Source organism: Schistocerca serialis, chromosome 3, assembly GCF_023864345.2.
Source record: "Schistocerca serialis cubense isolate TAMUIC-IGC-003099 chromosome 3, iqSchSeri2.2, whole genome shotgun sequence".
Lineage (NCBI taxonomy): Eukaryota > Metazoa > Arthropoda > Insecta > Orthoptera > Acrididae > Schistocerca > Schistocerca serialis.
Genome location: NC_064640.1, coordinates 13,084,393 through 13,098,324, shown reverse-complemented (window position 1 = coordinate 13,098,324; position 13,932 = coordinate 13,084,393). Strand labels below are relative to the sequence as shown.

At 42.4% G+C, this 13,932-nt stretch overlaps 1 protein-coding gene across 1 annotated transcript in view; it reads right to left on the bottom strand.

Moving 5' to 3' along the window:
• The window catches only part of LOC126469644 (homeobox protein SIX6-like), a gene marked incomplete at its 5' end in the record, with an annotated part of 185,666 nt that extends 173,834 nt beyond the window's left edge, over positions 1 to 11,832 (bottom strand). The window contains one exon of the mRNA XM_050096768.1: positions 11,222 to 11,832. Within this exon, the coding sequence (XP_049952725.1) occupies positions 11,222 to 11,832 (611 nt within the window). The remainder of the gene's footprint in view (positions 1 to 11,221) is intronic.
• Between the last annotated feature and the right edge of the window lie 2,100 nt (positions 11,833 to 13,932).

Sequence of the window (13,932 nt, the reverse complement as noted above, 5' to 3'; positions counted from 1 at the left end):
GTGTTGTATACGATTCAGTAGAAACTGAGTGGCACTGGATAAATAAATAAAAAAGAGCTGTTTCGCATTTTTAACTTCAATTCGCGCGTTTACTGGATGAATACACCTAATGAGCGTACCATATTGCGCCACGATAGTACACGTTTAGAAGATCGAAACGTATTGACGCACTGTCTACATCTACATCGAGGTAATAATTGTTCACGGGGGGCTGCTTATCGAACGGCATAAAGTAGTTACTCATTCAGCAAGCAGAACAGAACCGCTGTTGCCAAACAAAAGAGGGGCACTTGAGCGACAACTTTGCGGTTTCCGAACAACACGAAGAGGTCACAGCCAGCCACCGGCGCGGTATCGGCTATCGGATAGCTGCCACTCTCTTCAACGATACATAGCTACCCTTGTTATTCGTGAATCGACATAAATACTAGACTCATAATAATGTGCTTACGAACAAGTAAAAACAAAATTTAAAGTACGCGGTCGAGGGTGGTTTTTGACTACCTACGGTTGAGAAAACGCCAGTACGGAATAATAAACATTTATAAAACTGAAATTTTGTTTACGGTCATTTATAAAATTTTCTCCGATTTTCTTATACTCTTTTTTGCTCGCATTTTTTGATATAAAGGGAAGGTAAATAAAACTCGCTTGCACATTAAAACTCTTTGCGAGACCGGGAATCTAACTAGAAACCTTGCATTTAGCGAGCAGTGCTCTTAGCAACTGAGCTATTTTCTCCTTTTTATTTTATTTATTTTATCTTTTTTTATCCAAGCACGACCCGCTGTCATAGCTCCTCTGATGCCAGTAGCTGCACTACTTGCCTAACTCCGCTGTGAAGTGAATGATTCATTCGAGGTAGATTAGTGTATAACGTTCCGTCGACGACGGGAACATTAGCGATGGAGCACTAGCTCGGTGCTGCAAGGATTAGGTTAGATGTTAGCTGTGCCATTTCAAGGGAACCATCCCGGCATTTACGTTAAGTGATTTAGGAAAAAATCACGGAAAACCTAAATCTGGACGGCCGATTGGTCAGGAGGACCCGAATCCTCTTGAATGCGAGGTCAGTTCCTTGCCATTGCGTCACTTATCTCGGATTTATTTTTCTGTCGGCAGTGTTGTCATTATTACACGGGATATTAGTTCGGAAGGAAGACTATATCACAGTATCACGTCATCTTCGCTTAGAGTAACAGAGAAATTAATAAAAGAACTGAGCAACGATACCACGTTATATTCTCTTAAGGGACCTGTCAGTAATCGAAATATGAGCTATGAGCATTCAAACAGCTTCTTTTTTTCCGTAGCGCGAAAGGAAGCGCAGTGTTTATCTGTGCATTGTTTTCTAGTGCCAACGAAGCACCGGCCAGCTTAAATATAAATCCTGTTTCAGTTCAGAAGAAATAATACAATGGGAAATAAATGTGATCTAAAGATTCAAATAAATTTACCCAATCTGTTTTAAGAAATTAGCCACATGTTGTTTGAACAAATTACTGTATATTATTAATGAGAAACTCCTTCTCGACTATTGCTATAAATTCTAAAGAAAGCAAAATATACCCTTTACATAAACTGTTTCCGTTTATTGCACATCTAGTAACTACGTGTTTCACCTGCGAAAGATGCCATCGGCAGTTATGGGACAATAATAGTTTTTAATAAAACACCTCGTTTACGCATCAGTGTAAACTCGTTTACAGGTATACTATTTCAAAATATTATCACTCTGCGAGCTTCAGCATAGATAAACACTAACAAGCTTTCGAAAAAAAAAAAACGGGAAAATGTATTGAAGGCCACAAAAAAAGTACTTCACTGGCTATCTATTTAGTAAGGAGGATAGACACTGAAAGTTTATGGTAGTGCTAGTCAAATACTCCTGAGATAAAAGAAGTGAAATCTAGGAGTCAAAAAAATTATAGTACGATTTAGATGTGAACTGGAGATGTAGGTTTTAAACAACTGAATTTAAAATTTATACAAGCGAAATCAGACAGGTCATTTGTTGACAAAACATTTTTATAGAAAATAACTTGATGGAATTGGTTTATATTTGAAATATATATTCAGCATTCACGTTCCAGAAGAAACTTTTAATCTCAGAAGAAATTGCTCACAGATTCTCGTAAATTCCCTATAAGCGGAATTAAACATATGTTACTAGTGAGAAATACCTTACCTTTTTATCATTTGTTACTTTTAATCTTGTTTAGCGAGTAGTAACAGCTAAGTAAAAGGCAACTTGAATGTTATTTCGTTCAAATGTTACTATGTTACGGAACAGCTGCCGGCTACTAAATTTATGATATATTAAATCATCTATTGTTCGTCACTGTTACTATATTGCTATATTAATGAGAAGAATCACTGATCACCTATTGTATTTTTTGAGTGCCACGGTGCGCAACAGTAAAAAGAGGTTCCAAATGATAATTTTTGGAAATTTAAACGAATTTAACAGTTAAATTCAGGGTAACAACGTGAGAAATATGTGACGTAGATACTAACAAAAAAAGTCCCATTTTTGTTCTCGAAAATTTCATCCTTCCCCATTTAAATATGTAATCGATTTAGTATTTTTTTAGGTCTTTCACAAAAAATGTCCTGGAAGGTCATTTATGTACGTCTGTATCTAGGAATGAATAGAAACATCAGACAGCGCCAGGGTCCTAGTGCATAGCAGTCTTCACTTATTGCCTTGTGTTTTTCCACTTGCTAAATTCTGCATCTTCACATCACGGTGGAGTGCCACGCATCGGCTGAGAAAAAAATAGTCTTTTAGGAGAGTATTCCTGCTCAAACACACTTGTCGGTATCTTAAAATTTGACCGCATTATAACTGGCGATGTTCGGCAGAGCAAGCTTCCATCTTGAGACACAGACGATCAAAGAAGCGAAACATTTCGTAGCATAAAACCTACACATCGGTCAATAAATAAAAACTGAGACTAAATTGTCTTGTTTTATTTCTCTTAGCAGTACTCTTGTCGGCCATCGTTCCCGTACAGCGTGTTAAATTGTGCAATGTCCTTGTCTTAGTCTCAGAAATTTTTTGGTACTGAATTTCTTTATTAATAATTGAGCACCTGCAAAATTTGCTTCTTCTGGTTTATTTGCCGCGCAGTAGTTATCCCTTTATCTATATACATTTTCAGACACGAACATTTTTGGATCAATAGCGTTTGGCCAAGGACGCTGCGTAGCTCAACATAATGTGCGGCGACGATTGCGAAGGTGCCCGACAAGAGAACAGCCTAGTGAAGTAAACGAAGACAGCGTAGTTTGAATTTTTTAATTTATGAACTGATTTCTAACTTTTTTGTGAGGCATTATGGTTCTTGTGATAGTGTGCGTTTTCAGATGGTAGCTCGTTCTTCCACAACGTGTCAGCCTAATGTGATCAGTTGTTAAGGTGACTAATATTACCACTATAGTAGAACCGAAATTTCTCTTACACCGTCGAATTATAAGTGCGACATCGCTTCTATGTAGCTGTTAATTAAATTAAAAAAGTCATGTATCGCGGAAACTCAAAACGAGAAGTACTGAGGCACAGTTGTTGAGCGGTGGCAGAGATTGCGGTGCGGCTGAGCGGCCGGCAGGCGGCGGCTAACGACACCTCAGCGCCCGCCACAGGCTGCCGCCGCGCTGCGGACACCGCAAAACTTATCACTATCACTCCTCATATTTATCTTCCTCCACTGCTCGTTTGTCTCCGTCTATGTGTTTCGTTACTTGTCCTTTTTTCCAGCTGATACTATGCAAAACATTTTTCCGCGGCCTAATACATACATCGTGAAAGGTCCCTATTGAGCCAAACGATGAGTGAACGATCGATCACGCAAATGCTGTTTTACCTAAAATGACCAATATATATGAAAACTTCATAGTTACAAGGCCGCCGCTTGTGTTACAAAGCGTTTGCACGCTATGTAAGGAAACTGGATTCGAAGTACGTGCCCTCTCTGAATGTTTATCATTGTAAATGACACAACCGTGTAAAAAGCAGTGGCACAAATATTCAGTCGAATAATGATCAGACTTCTAAGTGGTGCAACGATTCGTAATTGGCTTTTAAAGTCCATAAATGCATAATTGGCCACATCTCAAAACACAAAAATTTATCATCCTGTAACTACAATATCAATGAACCGTAGTTGGAGTGAGATACCTGGGTGTAAGCAAGTGAGGGGGATATCGAATATCCGGCCGCTGTGGCCGAGCGGTTCTAGGCGCTTTAGTCCGGAACCGCGCTACTGCTATGGTCGAAGGTTCGAATCCTGCCTCGGGCATGAATGTGTATGATGTCCTTAGGTTAGTTAGGTTTAAGTAGTTCTAAGTCTAGGGGACTGATGACCTCAGATGTTAAGTCCCATATCGCTCAGAGCCATTTGAACCATTTGGATATTGAATAGAATAAACACAGAGGCACAGTCGTGAATATCACACTGGGGAAATGCGATAACTCTACCAGAGAGATTGCATACAAACCTCTCGTATGACACATGCCAGAATAAAGCTCAAGAGTTTGGGACCCATACGAAACAGGACGATCGAGGCGTGTCAAAAAGAGACAAAAAGAGCAGCGTGAAAGGTCAAAGTGTCAAAGTTTTGTTTGACCATGAAAGAGCGTCACCGAAATACCGAAGAACCTGAACTGAACGACACTTGAAAGACGTCAACTATCACACTAAAACGTAGTTACAAAGTTTCAAGATCCACTTTTTAATGAATAATCTAGGAATATATTACAGCCAACTACGTATCGTTCTCGTAGAGACAACGCAATTAAGACTAATTACAGTGTGCACAGAGAAATATAATTAGTCATCGTAGCCGCGTTCTATACTCGAATCAAACTGGACGAAACCGTTATATGTTGTACGATGCGATGCATTTTCTGTCGTGCACTTCACAGTAGTATTCTGAGCACGCATGTAGATTTGTCCGATGTTACAATGCAAACTATTCAACCGCGTCTCGCTACATACATTGGATCAGACTGTATCGAGTTAACGGAAGAGTGAAGATCGATTACACCATAGCGGTGTTGTCAAAACTTCCCAATACGTAAGAAAATTGTGTGCTTACAAGACTGTTGAAAAGCCTATGTGTACTGCGTTAAGGAATTGGATTCGAAACAGATGTCCTTTCTAAATGTGAACTGTTATTACTGTTAGTGTTACGGCTACTATTTGTGACTGCCTACGTGAATCGGCCAGAGTATCACAGCCTTACGACAAATATTTCATAGCTTTAAGAGTAACGTGTGGTACGTAAATGGCAATATTTCTGAACTCTAAATAGTAACGGTTAAAAAGTCAATATTTTGTCAACAGTTTACGGAGGTTAGGAAATACATTAAAACATAAACGGTATTGTGAGATATTTTATTGCGTGAGGATGATATTCCAAAGAATCCGAGAGTTCTAATCGAGTTCTGTTACTTCCATTTTCATATTTATCGATCACAATAATATGAATGTTTCTATCGAATGTGTTCTTTCAGAACTTGCGCTACCTGATGTACAAAGTTAAGCGGTCAGCTATTAGTCATTTCTTGATAGCATTTCTTTCGACGTGAATATGCATCAGTCGTAAACTGGAATCGACGCTAGATGCTCGTAATTTCTTTCCCAAAAATCTATGTAAAGCGGCAACCTTCACGGACAGAACGTGATTGCTTACCGCTGTAAGGTAGTACGTGACTCTGCTGCTTGAAAGATACTGCCGTTACTGTTGGAGAATGAATAATTGGCAGAATCAGGGGGCCTTTCTGAGCGCGGTGACGAAGGAGATGAGGTCCCATTACAATGTACGTAAAGCAATTAGCTCACTTCGAAGTCAAAGTTGCCACACAGACCTTACGAAGAAATTGGGTAGCCGTCTTAGTCTCACAATAATTTCATCACTCAAGATATCAAAACTCATATTTAAAAAACAAAAGAATTTGAATTTTGTTTAAATAGAAGTGTCTATTGGTAAGTTATCAAAGACGGCGTGTTCATCATTTCCATTTGTAGAGGAATGTAAGTTATCAGAAAAAAATCATGCAATTCAGCTTTTTAGAGTCACGCTGACTGGCGACATTGCAGAAAAATAGCAATGCCAACATTGTGTTCGCCGCTTCAGGGGATTCATAGCCTTCAGTATGAAACTGCTCAACTTATGAAGCCATACAATATGCATCATAGGTCATCGCCGTCGTCAACATGTCACTACACATGTGGTTCTATTCAGGTTTGTACATTTACTTTAACTGTACAGTTTTGCCTATATACAACGTACTTAGGTAATAAGATAATTAATTACAAGGGGATACTTTACTAAAGAAACGTACTGTGATCATAATTAATGGAACATTTGAGGACCTATTCTGCCTGCGTTGCATTGGAACTGTTAATATTAGCAACGGGAAATTCGCTTCAAAATCAGCAGACAAATTCCCTCGATCTTTCTCACTTATTTATTTATATGCTCCTCCGTAAATGTAAACTGATGAAACGATATACTTTACCAACATTTCTGCGAAAGTGAAGAAGAAACTTGTCATACAAGGTATTCGATAAATATATTTTTATATATCTATCTGCTACACCTAAATCAAAATTTATACGGAATCCTCCTCTATGCACTCACAGATTTATTACTGCGGAGAAAATAAATATTTTCCCCTTTTATTATCATTTTTATGTCGATTTATTGATTTCCACTAATTGAAATCGATTTAAAAGCTCAATAGGCTTCACCTTCAGCCACATAGTACCTTAATCGATGTGTTATATACCCTAAAATGGATCTGATAAGCATAAAGCAGCATTTATCTATACTCTGGAGGGTAAGGCTACACCTTTACATTGCAACTGGGTAGCGCTGTGGAAGCAACATCAAGTACAGATCTTAATAATAGACACTGAAACCGGGTGATATTTTGCTGCTCTCCTACAATTTATAATTTTCTAAATTTTCTATTTAATTCATTATTATTTTAATTTGTTCAGTTTGGATAAAAATCTGTGCTATAAATAAAGTAAGTACGTAAATTGGAACAATTTCTGTTGTTACAAGGCGAAAATTGTAAAATTTACGACCTCTGAAAATTGTAAGCAACAGATCTTTAACTGTGCAATAAACGAAATGAAAAAGAATTCTTTGCTTCTTGAACTCTACTCGTTTCCTATGTGTAATGAACACGATTTGGTGTTAACAGAACTGTCGAGAAAAGACTGCTTCATAAGTTATTTTGTCTGAATATCGAGTTTTATTTACTCGGTAAATATATAAAATAATTAACATATTAAATGTGAGTGCTTAGGCTACTTCGTATAGGTAGTTATGGCTACGTGCGTCAGACACACGCGAGTGTCTGCCGCGGGCCACGGGCCGCGGATTCAGCGCCACCTGAGTTTAATTTCCACATGCAAACTGCGGCTGTCGTACAGAGCTCTTGGCTTTGCTACCCGTGAGCTTCAGCCTAAGTCTCCGTACGGCCGATATTACGCTTTCGGCGCTCGTGACACAGGTTCAAATAGCTTTAAGCACTATGGAACTTAACATCTGAGGTCATCAGCCCCCTAGACTTAGAACTACTTAAAACTAACTAATCTAAGGACATCACACACATCCCTGCCCGACGCAGGATTCGAACCTGCGACCGTTGCAGCAGCGTGGTTCCGGACTGAAGCGCCTAGAACCGATCGGCCACAGCGGCGGGTTCGAGACACTGAACATTCATCGTTCTCATTGGCAATAGAAAACTCTAAATGAACACATAGAACTGGGGAAATAGAGCGAGAAAGCGAGGACACGAGATATACGGTGTACGGATGCAAAAACGCCTGTGTCTATAAATGCATATTGGTAATAAGACTGCTACTGCGCGCCAAATATTCAAGACGATGCGAAATTTGCCGATGACCTATTATTCATTCAATTTCTAGTGTAGTATGAAATTCGAACAGTAACATATTTTGAGATTGACACCTGGGAATTAGCGGTTGTGCCCCTCAAATCAGATATGCCTAGTTGCCGAAGTCCTAAGACCTCGCATGCCATGAGATATAAATTAAACTTCTTATCAAAATATTTATAGCGCTTAAAACCGTTAGCTCAATGTCTTTAGTTACTTATCGTTATCTTTGTCGCTATGCAATTATTCCCACGAACAATTAATTGCAGTTCATCAATTCAGATGTAGGGTCGTTTAGTTACCCGCATATCATACACTGGCTGGCTTTCTATTTTCAGCTACTTCAAAGATTCGACATCTAATTCAAAATATAAAGAAAGACAGCAAAAATGTACTTGAAAAATATTCACACGGAAAAATGTAAACAATAATGATTTAGTATTTGTCTTATAGAAAAATCACATATTGAACAACATAAAACAACAGGAAAAAAATTAGTGGCGACGCATATTGTCTGCTTCGCTTTAAATGGAACTGATATGTACGTACAATAAGGTTCCTGTATAATAATTTTCTTCAGGAAATAAAATTAGTGAGCTGGGCTGTCCATACAAGTTATCAGCCTCAGCTACCAACGTAATTCTGAAAAACAGATTTATTGGTAAACATCCTGCAAAATCTTTCTGTTATGTAAATTCGTACTATTCGTTTCTACTTTTGACTGCAGCAATCACCATTTACGCTCTAAAAGCCTCGATAGAGCAAGTCCTGTTTTTCTGTCTACAGTATTCAATAATATCCTGGTCTATGAACTTCTTACATACAAAAAATACGAGGATGGTGTTTCTTAAATCTCGTATTTTTACGTATGTCACGATTGCGTCTTTGTCCTTCAAGTAGCGCCAAAACAAAGTACCTCATTTTTTATTACATCAAAAATACAACTCAGTAACGAAGTTGCTACTGCTGATACCACATGTGTGACGATTATACTAAAAGTCGTATTAATTTTTAATAACAAAATTCTTTCGCCTGATACAAACGTATAAAAGGCAGTAGTTTTCTTAATCGTTCGATTTTTGAGACTTTAGGAATTTCTTCGTATTTAATGTCTAATTTCTAAATGTTGAGACTGTAATACAATTTTCCTATAATTTGGTGGGATTTTAAATGTGATTTGGTTTACTTTTCGTTTGTATTATCACATACATGTATGAGTTAAAGTTTGATGCGTGCAGAAATTTTAATTTACATTCCTGGCAAGTCAATAGGTGAAGGTTGCATCATATATATTAGTGGCATGGGGTCAAAGAACATACTATATCAATCAAATACGTTATAACAATATGACTTGTAGCAAATCCCTCTCGGAGGGACGAAAAAACGTCCTCAGTGCTTTACAGTATGTTTCCAGGAAAAATCATAGTTTTTGGCAACGTGAAGTGAAAAGAAGAATTATTTAGCTTTTGTAATGAAAATATGTTTTTCTCTCCATTTTATTAAAGAACTCTCCAGTTAACCATTGTCGTTTAAACTGACTGTATCTCAGGTGCAAAATACTTGTACAAGACAATGTATCAAAATTTCAAGGCGCATACAACGTAATTAAAATCAGCTTCATATAGGTGATTCTATTTTTTAGTGTAGGAATTCAGCCGATACCGGAAGCTATTTGCTTGGCAAAACAGAAATACACATATTTCGTTGATAAAATGTATTCAGTCATAGAGCACGGCCGAGATAAATATTGGATTTTAACAGCGATGGAATGTCATCATTCTGCAAAACCTCAGAAGTGTTTTTCAGATTAATGAAATTCTTCCTGAGCCGTAGTTGTACGATATGCGAACGCACGGACCCTGTTACAAACGATGACGGCGTGACGGAAGGATGAAGTCTGTGTTGCCTTCAGGTTATTCATAGCCGCGGCGCGAGAGCCGCTGTAAACTCGCGACAATGGCGACTGACAATATTTACTCGGCCTTATTAATAATGATGCGTGAAACGGCGTCGGCGGGCACCCCACCATACATCATTGTTGTGGAAGGGGCGTGACAACGGTTCGTTAGCGCCGGATTAGCCGACTGAGCGGAGCGCGGGCCGGTTGCAACAGATGCGCCACCTACAGCTGCGGCCGACAAGCACGCTTTCCGCAGCTATGTTCCGTCTTCACCAGGGGAGGCCGGCCAGCTCTGGAAACTGAAAACATCGGAACAATTAATTGAGCTCTATGAGGGAATCGCTAGCTGTCATGAGCGCCTCTATTTTCTATTGGATGGTGTCAGAACATAGGAAAGCTCTAACAGTGATTTGGGAAACTTAATACCGTTCTTATAGGTATTCACCCTCTTCGAAACGAAGAAAATTTACGGTTTGTAAATGTAATAATTTCAATATTACAGTACTATAAGAAGAGATTATTTGCAGCTATTCTTATTGTTGGCTTCGAGATTTCGGGCGTGCCCAAGGTATGAAAATCTCAACAGCTGATGTTGCGGGAATGGTTTTCACATTTCCGTCCACTTATTTCACGTTCAGCTTTGATTGTGCATAGCTATGTGGTAGTGGTAGCTCAGAGATGCGGTTTGGACGACTTGCTACCCCGCCTAAGTTCTTCCGGGTGGCACCGGTTGTTCTTTAACTGGTATTTCAAAAAAGTTTGCAAGTCTATTAATAGAGAGTGGAGAGAAATCGGACACCATTAGTGACTGAACTCGCGGCATGTCACGCGTGGCAATAAACTTCTATTCAAATGGGAGAACTATAGCCGAACGGAATCTATTCAGCTAGCGATTCTCTCGATGTTTCCAAAATTAGTCTGTCTACGGTGTGGCGTTCGATTGTAAATTTGCTGTGACCTCGTTTCTGGAAACGGTTCACGTCCTAGTAGGCATACAACGCATATTTCTCGTCCACACTTTAGTCAGCGCTGTTGAGATGGCTACGCGTACATTGAATCAGCTGACACGCTCTGACCTTCAGATGACTTTTCTTACACGAGATAGTGAGTGTTAAAAATAGTTTACGAACAAACGGTGACACGACACTAATGCTAATAGCGTTTTTATGTCGAATGTACAAACTTCGAGAGCGACGGCAGTCACCCTAGAGTAACCGTGACTACATCGTCTTTAGACGAAGAGGTTTTAATGACAGAGATGAAGTGAGGAGTAGGTTACAGACGGGAATGCATTCACAGTTCCGTATCAGGAGTCAGTAAGTGTCCTTTGTGCTCGTGTTTCTGTTATCGGGTCGGGAGATTCCTTTCGTTCCGTGTATCGTGTTTTAGTGGGGACTGTTTACCTGTTCTTGGCTGCAGCGGCGCGGTCCCTCTGGCGCCGGTTCTTGAACCAGTTGCCCACTTGCGTGGGCGTGAGTCCCGTGGCCTGGGCCAGCTCGCGCTTCTTGGTGGGGTTGGGGTACGGGTCTTGCAGGTACCACTCGCGGAGCAGGCTCCGCGTGCGCTCCTTGAAGCAGTGCGTCTTCTGCTCGCCGTCCCAGATGGTCCTGGGCAGCGGGAACTTCTTGCGCACGCGGTACTTGTCGACGGGCCCCAGGGGGCGGCCGCGCAGCTTCTCCGCCTCTTGGTAGTGCGCCTCGAGCCACATGGCCTGCAGCTTGCCGTGGGACTCCCTGGCGAACTTGTGCTGCTCCAGGATGGCGTACAGGTCTCTGAAGTTGCCGGCGTGGAAGGACACGATGGCCCTGGCGCGCAGCACGGCCTCCGAGCGGTTGAGCGCGCCCATGTCCGGGTGCGCCACCGGCAGCGACCACAGGAAGCGCGCCAGCCTCTCGATGTCGCCTGACTCCTCCAGCGTCTCGCAGACGGCCGCCACCTGAGAGACGGTGAAGTTGAGCGTGGGCAGCGCGAAGAGCGGGCTGGGCACGAGCGGGGGCGGCGGTGGCGGCGGCGGCGGTGGCGGCGGCGGCGGCACGGTGGGACCCGGGGGCGGCGCGGCCAGCTGGTGGTGCTGCGCGGAGGCGGCGGCGGCGGCTGCGGCGGCCGCGGCGGCCGCGGCGGCGGCGGCGCTCAGTCCGCCCAGTCCCAGCGCCATGTCGCTACTGGCGCACGCCGCACGCCGCCGGCTGCCGCCCCGCCGCCTCCGCCGCTCGGCGCCTCCCGTTGGCCGTCACCATGGCGACGGCCAGCCAATCGCGCGCCGACCAGAATAATGGTGGGATCGCCGTCCACCGGCCAACGAGCCGGTGGCTGAGCCGACGCCGGCGCCGGAGTGGGGGAAGCGACCGCATCCGTTACCTCTCCACTCTTTGTCAGTGCGCGCACTGTCACTAGGCGTCGCTATGCGGAAGTGCCGTTTGGTCGCTCTAAGGCGCTCCGCACACACCGAGGGCGGGGTTTCTCTAACATGGCGCCAAGATGACGTCGCTCGCGGGCCCGTGTCAAATAAAACGTCTCTCTCGGGATGCGCCGAGGTGACGGCTTCGTTCGCCGACCCGTTGCCTCAAAATTACAGACACCATTTCTACGACTACATCTATGCTGCGGAAACAACAGGAGGTGTGTGGTCGCGGGTACATTGCGCACCGGTATCATCCCCCTCCTTTCTTATTCCATCTGCGGTCCGTATAGTGGAAAAGGTGCCCCCTTTGTACGAGCTCGAATTTTTGTACTTTTGTAGTGGATATTATGCGAGGTACACGCTACAGGAAACACTACGTGTCTCGAGTCATTTTGGAGTGTGAGCTCTAGAAACTTCGTGAGTAAGCCCCTCCGCAGTGCACAACATTCTCTTGAGCATTTCAATGACACCCTTAAACCGAAACACCTAGACGAATTGTGTAGTCTTCCGTCCTCGACGACTTGCGACGTCTATTCTCGCAATGTGTACCGAACGGCATACCACAGATCAGAAACGATGGACGCTATAGTAATTGGTGAAGTTTATTATCGTCAGTAAGACTTTGCTTTACTTTCTTTTTGCTTCAATGGCTCTGGATGATGAAGAACTTCAGTTGTAAACTATTTTCCTTTCAACCACATACTAATTTTCCACTCAGCTGTGTTCATTGTTTACATTATTTGCATTTGATTTCGAAGTCTTTTATGGCGTCATCTTCAGGAACTTAGGCACAGTTATCGAAATGAAATACACCCTTAAGTATACCTTGTTTACTAACTGTTCTCAACCAATGAAATCGTGTGAAAAATTCGACAAATTTTCCACCTTTCGCTGACACCCCATTCCTACGCAGATAGCCCGTGGAATCTTTAAGCATAATCAGACCAATGCTACGCCGAATCATTCGATACTCTCACTCAGGATTTCTGATAAATCTCTGTTCTAACGAGCCTCCAATCTGTGTATAAAATGGTTCAAATGGCTCTGAGCACTCTGGGACTTAACTTCTAAGGTCATCAGTCCCCTAGAACTTAGAACTACTTAAACCCAACTAACCTAAGGACAACACACACATCCATGCCCGAGGCAGGATTCGAACCTGCGACCGTAGCGGTCGCGCGGTTCCAGACTGTAGAGCCTAGGACGCGGTGGTCTCGCGGTTCTAGGCGCGCACTCCGGACCCGCGCGACTGCTACGGTCGCAGGTTCGAATCCTGCCTCGGGCACGGATGTGTGCGATGTCCTTAGGTTAGTTAGGTTTAAGTAGTTCTAAGTTCTAGGGGACTGATGACCACAGATGTTAAGTCCCATAGTGCTCAGAGCCATTTGAACCATTTTTTGTAGCGCCTAGAACCGCTCGGCCACCCCGGCCGGTCCAGTCAGTGTATAATGACCTCTTGGACGGTGAGGCGAAATATCGTAGTTCGTCGAGAGCCGAATGCTGTCGATAACTACATCCTAACTACTTTTCATCTCGTAAGTTCTGACAGCATTTCGGTTGTAATTTAAGTTTCGTTATCTCATTACTTACAATGCGTTTTCCAGTTAATTGAGTCGTAAAGCTACGTAATCTCACAGTGTCCCGTACAAGATCCGAGATGTGAGGTCGAATGCCGTCGTGTTACTTCAGCACTGTGTGTATACAAATGCGCTA